Here is a 12,599-nt window from a genome sequence, read left to right on the forward strand (position 1 = left end):
GTCTAACATGATTGGAATGAGATTATTTATAAAATATTATGGGTGAACTAACCCTAGTTAGATTACTAACTTCTTATTCATGCTAAATTATCTGCATCTACAATTGACATTGAAAAAAAAAAAAACTTTCTTGTACAGCATTTGAAAATAAAGAACAAAGATTTATGCACTCCTGACATTTCAATGTTAAACTAAGAAAACTATACAATCCAAATTAAGATCAGGGCATTGAGTTTGTGTGCATTTAGTATCTCTTGCCATGTGCCCGTTTGAGGAAACTACTTTTTCTTCTGCTGCATGTTTAGTCCAAGTCCTAAATTGAGATTTGAAAAAAACTCAAATTTACACGGAATCTAGAAGTAGTTCATACATGAGTCTTGGAAGCGTGGATTACCTTCACCTGAACCTTTGACGCTCGTTCAGGATTTCTTCACAGGAAGACTGTTAATGACAATAAATGAAAATGAATGAAAAAGTACAGAATAACATGCAGAACAGGTTGAGATTGAATTATTAAGTTCCAGTTTAAACATTGCTTATAAATATCTGTTAAGTCATTCAGTTATCTTCAGATCACAAATTAAGATATTTCTGATGAAATTCGAGAGCTCTCTGACCCATGGGGAATGTGTGTGGTCCTGTTGACGAAGACTCTGCATGCGCTGCACCTTGTTTACTGGCAAATTAATGCACACGCATCCGTAGTGGTACTCTATTAAATGGTGGCAGACTCTCCCAGGAGAGGATAAATCATTGAATAAAGTTTTAATTTTGTTTACTTTGCACACAAAAAGTATTTTTTATAAAAAAAATAAATAATAATGATATTTTTGTAAAATTACAGTTGAACCACTGATGTCACATGGACCATTTTAACAATGTCCTTATACTATGTTTCTGTGCCTTGATCGTGGTAGGGCCCTTGCTGTCTATGCAGGGTCAGAAAGCTTTCAGATTCCATCAAAAATATCTTAATTTGTGTTCTGAAGATGAACGAAGGTCTTACAGGTTCAAAACAACATGAGGGTGAGTGATTAATGACAGAATTTTCGTTTTTGACTGAACTAACCCTTTGATTATTTTCCACTAAAAGGCAACATAAAATGCTTAATACACAGTTTCATTAGATATGTTCTTTACATTTGTATGAATTCCAGCCTAAGTGCCATTCTCCTCCGGATGTTTATGTTTCAAATAAAACAAAGGGAATGTGTAGCTCAGTCTCAATAGGGGAGGAAATGGTAACTTCTATGACAGCAATCTGGAATCATAAATAACGATAAACAGAGAAATTATAAACAACACATTGTAAATTCAGAAAGCCACTCCAAACATTGATTAAATCTTTCCTACACAAACAACTTCACTAACCAAGTTAACTGAATAAACAACTCAATGACTATTTTTTGTCAGTGTTGAACATCCCTAATGGTACATAAATATGGAAACATATGGGTAGCAATTTGAAATATGCAAAATGGCAGTGCAATACGTAAAATGTACGTAGTTCTGTGTTTTAATTTACATTTTACCATATATGTGTCCAAAATTTTGTTCAAAATAAATTCTGTTATATGATTTACATTTGCCATTTTCTACTCTAGTTTTAATATGAAAATGTAAAACATTTAAACACTTTATAAGTTGCTAAATGAAAATGAAAATGTATTACTCAAATTGATTAGATATGTTTAACATGTCCAAGCAAAAACTATAGCAAAATTATTATTAATTGCCATTTTTCCTAAATGCATTTAGACTTGAGGGAAGAACACATTTTAATCATAATACCTCATAATAATTGTAGCAAAAATGCTGTTAGAATTTCAGAATGCATTCTGAGCCAAATGTGCAGCAAAATGGTGATTTAAATCTCTATTTTTCTTAAATGCATTGACTCTTGCCGAATGCTTGCCGAGCACCACCTTGATGTAGCCTAACGATTGAAAAGCAAGGGGCGTGTTGCATTTTCAAATGCATTTCAAATCCACATTGACTTTTTATTCATCGCGAGGTATTAAGTGAAAATGCAATTGAAACATCTTGTATTGTAAGTGTCAATCCACTTCTTAATAAAAGAAAAATAGAAATTTAAAACAACACTTTGCAGCACCTTTGCCTCAGAATGCATTCTGAAATTCTCATTGTATTTTGCTACAATTATCATGCTGTATTATGATGAAAATGCAATCCCACGGGTCCTACCCCCAAGTCAAAATTTATTTAGGAAAAACTGAATTTAAATTATAATTTTACTACAGTTTTTGCTTGCTGGGATGCAAAGTACAGCAGCAATTATGACCTGTCATTAGAAAAGAAAACGAAAAGAAACACCATGAATGTCATGAACTACTGTCCCTTTAAAACATGACTCACATCGACAGACATCTGACACAGACCCAACTCTTTACATCAGTCAAGACTTATTTAAGACTCATTCGCCAAAAATTCTCATTTTGAAAATTTACAGTAACGTTACAGAATTAACTTATCGAGTCTGTGTGTGTGTGTGTGTGTGTGTGTGTGTGTGTGTGTTTAACATAAACAAGCCGATAAAATGTCTAAACCAGTGTTCGAATTGAGGGGGGGCTGGGGGGGTCCGGGACCCCCCATAAGCATCAAGGGACCCCCCATAAGGCCCAAAAAAATGACCTTGGGGGGTCCCCTGGTTTTTCATTAAAACTAAAATAGAAACAATATTTGACATAGCCCTATCTATCTATTTTTTACCAAAGTATTGCGCTGCCGCTCCATAGACTGTAAAAAGTGCCGCTCCCATAAAAAGCTACTTCAAATTAGATGTGCATCTGAAAATACGCTCAAGTGCGCCACACGCTGTTTTCTGAAGGAATTTACAAACTGCGGGCGCGACGTCGCTGTGTGATTGGCTGACAGAGTGATCCTTCGTCATTATTTTACCTCACGATAACGGTAAGATAATATTTCTTTGTTTTATGATTGTTTGGTACACCTAATTTATTGCTACTGAATAAGTGTTTATCTCAGAATCAGAGAGTCACTTATAATCTTGGTCTGTCAATAGTTGTTTTTTTTTTATCTTATGATGCTAGCTCACTATCGGCTTGTTAGTTGTAATTAGCCATCTAACGTAATTCTGAGAAAAATAGAATCTTGTTTGGAGCTAGCATTGCACCCATTCTGAATTAAACAAATCATTTTAAATCTAGTAACCTTAACTGCTCAAAAACAGTGTTAATTTAATTAAGGACATTATTACTGATGAAAATGTTCATCAGGTGAAGGCTTTTTTTGTGTCAACGATGATAAAGCAGGGTTGCTAACTCTCACGAATTGTGCGTGAGACACACATGCATTGATTATTACGCCGAAGACAAACATGCAGATCAACCGTTTTTGTTATGAATTGTATCCTATTTTCCATTATTATGTATAGCCTAATACAATTAGTGTAGTATTTAAGGTTAAGTGGAGAAAAGGATTTTAAATTCAATGCAAAGAGGCAAATTAAAGTCATTTTGTGGCCAGAAAAATAATAATTTCCATTTGCAATGCCATTGTTTACCCACTCTAATAAATATACATACTCTAGTTGCTCAAAAGAGTATTGCAGGTCATAACTGCTTACTTATTTTTAGGTTTTGCATTTAAATAAATATTTAGACATGATCAAACACTAGATTATACATTTTAAAAAGATACTCGTATAAGCACACACAAGTGAATATTAATTAATGCAAGAAAATACTGAGTTTAACCCAAGAAAAGTAAGTACAGTAGGCCTATTCATGTGAATTGATAGTGAATCAAGAGATCAAAATTGATTAATGGTCATCAGCATCGTAATCGTATCAAATTATTTCTATTTTTTCCCTCTTGTAGAAACACTATTGTGACAAAACATATATTTAAACATATACTCTCATTCACCACTAAAGAAGTTTACCCAACTATGACAACTTCTGCTTGAAAATATGAAAGGGTTATGTAACTACATTCAAGATAAATTAGTTTTTTTAATGAAATAAAAAAGGGTTTCCACCCCCCAAAAACTTGGGGGACCCCCCAAGAGCTTTGACTCAATTCGAACACTGGTCTAAACCTAACGTTACCTCGTTCGGCAGAAAAGGTGTGTTATCCTTGAAGAACTACATGATGTCAGATCTTCTCCTGGTCGTATAATCTCTTTTGAAACATAAAGTCGTAACGTTAATGGTGTCTTCTTTTCTTGCCCAGTACTCTGCCAGCTCCTGTTGAAGGCATAAAGCGCTCTAAACACAGTTGTAACCGCACTTCAGATTTAACGTTATCACAGCTGCTCAATATCACCTCAGTAACGTTAATATGCCGGATGCTTTACGAGATGCTCATTAACAAAAAAACGTTACACTGCATTAACAACAATAAAAAGTTAATAAACCTTTATTTATAAAACTGAAAGTGAGTACTGTAATATGGAAGCATATGGGTAGCAATATTCAATTTGGGATGTAATATGCAAAATGACAATGCAATATGTAAAATGACAATGCATTTCTGTATTTACATTTACATTTTCCAATACATTTGTGCAACGTTTGGTGCAAAATGAAAATTAAATTACATAATTTTCATTTTCCATTTCATACACCAGTTTTAATATGTAAAATTAATACTTATTTTAATGCTTTATAAGTTGCAAAATGAAAATGAAAATGTATTACAGAAATGATTAGATATGTATAACATGTTCAAGCAAAAACTGTGGCAAAATTATCATTAAAATGCTATTTTTCTTAAATGCATTAACACTCAGTCAAGACACTTACGATTGCATTTTCATTCAATGTCCCGCAATGAATGTAGCAAAATTCAATGTGCACATTGAAAATGCATTCCGAGCTGATCACGTGTCCGCCCCCTCCCGCCATGTCAATCACTGAGTGAACAAGGCGGGGCTTGCAGAAGGTCAAGAGACTCAAATCTCAAGAAGAGGATTCAAGTGAGAGAACATGGACAAGACAGTTGTACGTGTACGTTTTGATCATTTCGGTTTATGGCTTCAATATTTCATTCGCACTTGTGGGCGGAGAATGAACGCTGCTTTCATCTGATTGGTCGAATCGTTCCACCTTCAGCTTGGTCTTTTCATTCTTTCAGGCAGAATAAGAGTCAGTGCGAGTGAAGCACTGTAATGTCTGAAACTACACTCACTGTTAATTAGCATAACAGTGCAAATAGTTCTGTCTCCTTGGATAACAGTGAAGTGGAAATAAATATAGTTAAATTTATGAAATAAAATTAAATAGGATTTTTTGGGAAGGTAAGTCTGGCCAGTTAAATTAAATTATTTCTAGGTTATAGTATTGTATAAATATTGTCCCACTGATAAAAACAGTGCAAATAGTTCTGTCTCCTTGGATGACAGTGAAGTGGAAATAAATATAGTTACATTTATGAAATAAAATTAAATAGGATTTTTTGGGAAGGTAAGTCTGGCCAGATATACAGCAACACGAGTCAGACGAGTCTGAAGATCTGAGCTGAATTTGGTGAAACATTCAATTTCTAGTCTGTGTCAATTACTCTCATAATAAATAATAATAATAATGTTACCTGTATTTCTCGGTATAAGTTGCATCAGTCCAAAAATACGTCATGATGAGGAAAAAAACATATATAAGTCGCACTGGACTATAAGTCGCATTTATTCAGAACCAAGAGAAAACATTACCATCTACAGCCGCGAGAAGGCGCTCTGGGGTAGGCTACAGGAGCACTGAGCAGCATAGAGCTGATTTTACTATTTTTATTTAGAAATGTAACTATATTCATTTTTACAATTATTTATTAATGTCACACACACATACCTAGTGCCTTATGACTTAAAAGATGAGAGTGGTAAATGTTACAGACATGGAACTGTTCAGTCCAAGCGATTCGACCAATCAGATGAAAGCAGCGTTTCAGCTCCGCCCACAAGTGCGAATGAAATATTCAAGCCATAAACTGAAATGATCAAAACGTACACGGACCAACTGTTTTGTCCATGTTCTCTCACTTGAATGTTCTAATTGACATTTGAGTCTCTTGACCTTCTGCAAGCCCCGCCTTGTTCACTCAGTGATTGACATGGCGGGAGGGGGCAGACACGTGATCGGCTCGGAATGCATTTTCAATGTGCACATTGAATTTTGCTACATTCATTGCGGGACATTGAATGAAAATGCAATCGTAAGAGTCTTGAATGTGAGTGTTAATGCATTTAAGAAAAATAGCATTTAAATGATAATTTTGCCACAGTTTTTGCTTGAACATGTTATACATATCTAATCATTTCTGTAATACATTTTAATTTTAATTTTGCAACTTATAAAGCGTTAAAATTAGTATTCATTTTACATATTAAAACTGGTGTATGAAATGGCAAATGAAAATTATGTAATTTAATTTTCATTTTGCACCAAACGTTGCACAAATGTATTGGAAAATGTAAATGTAAATACAGAAATGCATTGCCATTTTACATATTGCATTGTCATTTTGCATATTACATCCCAAATTGAATATTGCTACCCATATGCTTCCTATACTGTAACACGTACCTCCACGCTGTATAACGGTAACTTAACGTTATGCTGAAAATGTTGAATGCGACGGCTCCGACATCCATTTGCCAAACAAGCCAGGCAGCAACTAAGTTAACGTTACAGTTTGTTACATTTAACAAAACATAATTTACAAAGGAAGAGTAAGAACCATTCTCAAAATCCTAAATCCGACTTTAAAATGAGATTTTGACCAAGACTTTCTCCGTGAATAATGGCGCCTGCTCAAGCACTGGTTTCCCGCCGATTGTCGACTTCTTGTACCCCCAATGCAAAGCATAATAAAAAAAAATACACAGAAACACCTGTAAAAAGAAAATACGGACAATTCCTTTAAGTTATTACGGTATATTGTACTGTATTTTTGCGGACTTTTTTTTACAGTGCACCCAAAAATGTCATTCCAATCTCATAAGACTTTGATTAGTCTTTGAAACACACATTAAAGGGATAGTTCACCCAAAAATGAAAATTCTGTCATTAATTACTCAGCCTCATGTCGTCCCAAACCTGAGAGACCTTCATTCATCTTCGGAACACAAATTAAGATATTTTTGATGAATTCTGAGAGCTCTCTGACCAGACAGAATTTTAATTTTTGGGTGAACTATCCCTTTAAGATATTTTAATGGAGCCTGAAGAGCTTTCTGTCCCTCCACTCAAAGTCCAGATAACCAACACTTAGGATATCCCAAAAGGTCCTAAAGGCATAATAAAATACAATGAACTTCAAAAGATGACAGAATTTTCATTTTTATGTGAGCTATCCCTTTAAACACACTATTCACACTATTAGTACTTTATTTATTTTGTCTTCTAACAATGTTTAGTGGTACATTCAGCAGCGTATATTTTAAACAAATAAAACAATTCTACCATTTGTGTTTAATAGCATTCCAGTTAGAAAATTAGGTATTTACATAGATATTTTTACAACTTTTTACAACTCCTTTCTTTTGCTAAGGCTAATTAACGTTACGCAGTTAGCATTCAAATACCCTTAATACACACACAATATATAGAAAACTAATCTAATGATAACACTGAATGTGAAAGAAATTATTTGCTACTTTAAGAATGATGATAAAAATATTCATAATTTTGTTAATTTTATCATCCTGAATGGCAAATTTTTCATTCATAAATGTAGATTGTCAAAATCTCCTCCTTTATACAAGGTTTTCTCTAACGAACTCACTCTATTAATGAAGTCTCTTAAAATTGTAAAAAATTAAAAAGCTATGTCTATTGTAAGATATTTTGAATCTGTATTTGGCGTCTTTTGAATGTTTCCTTTTATTTTTTTATTATTTTTTTAATCATCTTTGGAGTTTCTGTTTTTGATGCCTGTTTTTTTTCTGTAATATATATATATTTTTTTTTTTACATATTTTCAATAAATAAATAAATGTATTAATTAAAAAAAAAAACACACACACACACACAATATATTCACCTTACTTGCATAATAAAAAGTATACATATTGTCCAAACCTGATATTTACCATATGTTTCTCTGTTATCTTCACAAATTACGTCTCATATATCTCAAACTCTTCTATTGATACTGTTGTCTTTTAGAAATTTAATTGGGGCAAAACTGTTAATCTGTACGAGAGATGTAAATCATACATTGATTCACCATCCATCTTCTACCCGATGTAGCGTCTCGGGATTGCAGGAGTGCGAAACAGGTGTGTGGACTGTCCATTTTTAATCACGAGTCCGCATAATCATAATCATAACCCACTCTTTTCCGAGCCTTGAGGTGGCAGCACAGCAAGCGGAAAATAGTAACATTACCCGTGCGCGAGACCAACGAACAAGAACCGAGTACGTCATTTCCTATTTACGTAAAATTTCCCGCGCTGTTTGTAGGGTCAGCTGTCACCGAGAATAAACACTGTACGATTTAAGTATGTCAAACTCAGATTATGATCCAGCTTGTTTGCCTGACTTGTTGCCGATTTATTACCGCAGACTGTTCCCTTTCTCACAATACTATCGCTGGTTAAGTTATGGCGGGGGTAAGTACATCTCTCGGACTGGTCGGTAAAATGCTGTCTTTCTGTAGTTCTTGTATTTGTTTTATGAGTTTTTAGTTTATGCAATATTTCTTTTACATGTGTACTTTATCTTTCAACAACATTTATGTCTCTACCTCAACACTATTAGAATCAATATTTCTAATTTTCCCTTTTGCAGTGTCTAAAAATTACTTCCAGAACCGCGAGTTTTCCTTCACCCTGAAAGATGACATTTATGTGAGATATCAGTCCTTCACCACACAGAGTGAGCTGGAGAAAGAGATGCAGAAGATGGTCCCCTACAAGATTGATATTGGAGCAGTCTACAGCCACAGGGTAATATAACTCCTCTATATTATATTACATTACATTGAGGTTATATTAGGTTATATTTCATTATATTGCATGCCCTGTGGTGCTATATGCTAAAACAGCATTATTTTGATCATTCTTTTATATTAAAGTAGTTATGCATATCCCTGTGAGTTTTTATGTCTATGCATAAATCAAGTAAAAAAGTGGGCAAAATATACAAATAAAACTGTGCTGTAGTTTCATAGTTCTGTAGCTACGTAGATAATATTCTAGTAAGTATATAGTAAGTATATTTAAGTCTTTGTTGCTATGAAATATTTGCTGTGTGATTAGATGCTTCTAAAAATACATTTATTTATATTTAAATGTCAATTATAATTACATATGTTGCTCTTTAATCTGCTTCATCCTGTTTTTAATGAACTTTTTAAATGAAGTATGCTCACTCAGGGACTTTAGTAAGATCAGAAAAGATATTTGATCTTTTTTATTTTTTATCTTGTATAATTTTAACTGCTGTATTTTTCTGTTTGATTGTTTTTTTCTGTAACTCTTGTGTTGTTGCTACTCAGTTTTTGCAAAGAAGATAGCCTTAGATGCTTACATGGCAATACAATAAATTACTACTACTTTAAACTGCTTCATATTTGTTGTAGGGAATAAATGAACTGAAATGTCTCATAATTTCTCTGGTTCTGTGATTGACAGCCCAGTCAACATAACGCAGTGAAGTCTGGGACCTTCCAGGCGCTGGAGAAGGAGCTGGTGTTTGACATTGACATGACAGATTATGATGATGTCAGACGTTGCTGCAGGTATACAGATTACTTTTCTGCTTCTTTCATCTTATGGACTATTGCTTTAAATGCAGTTATTTTCTTTTTGTTCTTTAGTGCTGCTGATATCTGTTTAAAGTGCTGGACTTTAATGACCATTGCTATCCGTATTCTGGACCGGGCACTTCGGGGTAAGCATAACTTTTTATCAACAGAACTTTTACAGTTTTGAGTAACATCATAAGAAATGTACAAATTGAATTTAATTTAACCAATTTTGTGCTGTTTGTGTGGTTCAGAGGACTTTGGCTTCCATCATCTCCTGTGGGTGTACTCGGGCCGAAGAGGGGTGCACTGCTGGGTTTGTGATGATGCTGCTAGGAAGCTCTCAGTGGCGGCGCGCTCTGCTGTGGCAGAGTATCTCAGTTTAGTCAAGGTACCCTCATATCAGATAATTGATCATTATAGAATCTGTTTTTTATGTTCAGCTGTGTAATCTAAAAGCTGTAATTGCATTAATTCAATTGTGTGCCCTGTGCATGTTTATTTAGGGTGGTGAGGAGACCTTGAGAAAAGTTGTGTTGTCAGATCCAATCCATCCTTTCATCAAGTAAGGGGAAGTAATGACTTACTTCCTTAGGCATATAACACATTCATGTCAATAATATAACCATAGTCTCTCTCTTTTTCTTTTAGTCATTCTCTGTTGGTGGTGGAGCGCTATTTCCGTCAGTATGCCATTGTGGACCAGGACATATTGGGCAGTAAGGAGAGTGTAGATAAAGTGCTCGCTCTGTTGCCTGAAGATATCCTTTCATTCCCAGTAGTGCTGTTACAATACCAGGATTTCAGTAGTTCATACAAATACCAGTCAAATTTCAAAATTCTCTGTACCAGTTTTGATACCATATAAAAAAGACTGGAAATACTTAAGCAGGTTTTCATTGTGTCATTTCATTAGTGTAACTCCTTTTATATGAGGAGACCAGTAGACCGTTATTTCTTTAAGTCTGACGTGCACATATCAAAAAGGACCTGGCAGTTTCTTTTAAGGATGAAAAGGACCCAATGAAGCGATGGGACCTACTCTGCGATCTGGTTGCACGTAAAAAGGTAAAAGCAAAGTACTGGCACCACTGACCACGCAACAACCTTGAGATCTCCTCTTTGTAGACAAGTGAAATCTTTCACCAGGGAAGGTAGTTGAGTTTCCTATGATTTAAATTTTTCATGTGTGTCTGTGAAGTCGAATAGTAAGAAGGGGGGTCAGTACTTCGATAAGGAGATCATGCTGCAGTACTGTTACCCACGCCTGGATGTCAACGTCAGTAAAGGAGTCAACCACTTACTGAAGAGCCCCTTCAGCGTACACCCAAAGACAGGTGAGAAACTGACTTTATACACTGCTGTTTAAACGTTTGGGCTAAGAAAGTTGTTTTGTTTCTTTTACTTTTGGGATGACTGTTTCCACAAAAAACTTAAAGCAGCACAACTGTTTTTAACATTAATGATAATGTTTCATTATGAGCAAATCAGCATATAAGAATTATTTCTGAATGATCATGTGACACTGAAGACTGGAGTTTTTTTTTTTTTTTTTATTATTACAGAATCGCATTGCTAGTTTTGTGGTGCAAGTTTCATCTGTGCTTAAAGTTTTAGGTACAATGGGTTTACAATTTTATTTCAGTTTGATATTGTTTTCAACATTTTCTTTAGGTCGAATCTCCGTGCCAATAGATCTGAAAGAACTGAACACGTTTGATCCTTTTGAGGTGCCTACGATCAGGTAAATGCTGAATATTTCAGTGTCCATCTTTGTCAGGTTGTTCCATATAATGTGACAAGTGCTTTTATATATGTGTGGCTTCTATACTTGAGGATGTTCGATATGCTAGACTCACTGGTCTCTCTGTAGTCTGATCTGTGAGGAGCTGGAGAGACCCAGAGCAGAAGAGGCAGAGGAAGATGACATGAAGGACAAGGAGAATGAACAGGAAGCTGGAGAACGACGCAGAATCAGAGGTGAGCAAACATCGACTGTTCAGTTTAATTGGTTTCTACATGTTGGTATTGTTTGAGAGTCAACTTCAGTTCTGTGGGCTGGTACTGTGTGCTAAACATGGTTTTGGTTATTTGTAGACTACAAGCGGACCAGCCTGGCCAAGTATGTGAAGGTCTTTGATCGGTTTTTGGAGGCAATGGCTCGATCTCGGAAAGGAGAGATGCTGAAGAAGAGTGGTGAGATAAAATGTTTCTGTTTTTCCACATACACTTGGATCTCAGCTTTTACATTACAAATGGATTAGGGATGCATGGCACATCAGTTATCGGTCATTTAGCAATGCTAAAATGTAATCTTTAGTCGGTATGTTTTGATTTTATTTTTATTTTTATTCAGTTAGACAAAATAGTTCAAATTCTTAATATTGGCCATTTATATATATAAAAAAATAAGGATTGGCTTAAGTGTTGGTACGTTAAACTGATGATGGCGGTTCTAGTTGTTGTGTCTGAAGATTATATCATTTCATTGTTTGAATATGATCGATTTTTGGGTTTTGCAGATCTTCAGAAGGACTTCTAAGACAGAAGAGCAGGAACTATAAAACACCAAGTTTATCAGAATTCATGTACGTTTATCTGCTGTCTGCTTCTGTAGATATAGATACTTTCACATTCAAAGAGCCACAACAGTTTTGCTCTGAAACATGTCATTGGACGATTATGTATGAAATAATGTCATTTATTTTCATGTGATACTGTGTTTCTTTACTTTTCTAATGGGAATAGGTTTTCCCTCATGTTCTGTGTTGTGTAAATCAACCTTTTTTTTATTTTTATTGTTCTACCAGCTAAATAAAATAACTTGTACAAATGTTATATTTGTTGTCTGGTTAAAAGAGAGGAAAAAT

At 34.7% G+C, this 12,599-nt stretch overlaps 2 protein-coding genes across 3 annotated transcripts in view; one reads left to right on the top strand and one right to left on the bottom strand.

Moving 5' to 3' along the window:
* Window positions 1-12,599, bottom strand: part of LOC132118065 (N-fatty-acyl-amino acid synthase/hydrolase PM20D1.1-like) — a 324,185-nt gene that overhangs the window by 165,330 nt on the left and 146,256 nt on the right. The gene's annotated exons all lie outside the window — the stretch shown is intronic.
* prim1 (DNA primase subunit 1) lies at window positions 8,380-12,567 on the top strand. 2 transcript variants are annotated; one of them, XM_059527549.1, is made up of 13 exons: window positions 8,380-8,593; window positions 8,772-8,929; window positions 9,617-9,723; window positions 9,802-9,875; window positions 9,984-10,120; window positions 10,236-10,294; window positions 10,381-10,490; window positions 10,706-10,797; window positions 10,931-11,066; window positions 11,404-11,473; window positions 11,603-11,709; window positions 11,827-11,925; window positions 12,252-12,567. In XM_059527549.1, the coding sequence occupies exons 1-13, from the start codon at window positions 8,485-8,487 to the stop codon at window positions 12,269-12,271; spliced, it is 1,278 nt and encodes a 425-aa protein (XP_059383532.1). In that variant the 5' UTR covers window positions 8,380-8,484; the 3' UTR covers window positions 12,272-12,567. The 2 variants fall into 2 exon arrangements, with proteins under 2 accessions (XP_059383532.1, XP_059383534.1); XM_059527551.1 differs by having other exon boundaries at window positions 10,381-10,484; window positions 10,700-10,797.

The sequence above is a fragment of the Carassius carassius genome, chromosome 37 (genome assembly GCF_963082965.1).
Source record: "Carassius carassius chromosome 37, fCarCar2.1, whole genome shotgun sequence".
Taxonomy (NCBI): Eukaryota; Metazoa; Chordata; class Actinopteri; order Cypriniformes; family Cyprinidae; genus Carassius; species Carassius carassius.

Coding starts and splice junctions, on each gene's coding strand:
- prim1 (XM_059527549.1), top strand. CDS start 8,485: ATGTCAAACTCAGATTATGATCCAGCTTGTTTGCCTGACTTGTTGCCG. Junction 9,724..9,801: donor GATGTCAGACGTTGCTGCAG/GTATACAGATTA, acceptor TTTGTTCTTTAG/TGCTGCTGATATCTGTTTAA. Junction 10,121..10,235: donor AGTATCTCAGTTTAGTCAAG/GTACCCTCATAT, acceptor ATGTTTATTTAG/GGTGGTGAGGAGACCTTGAG.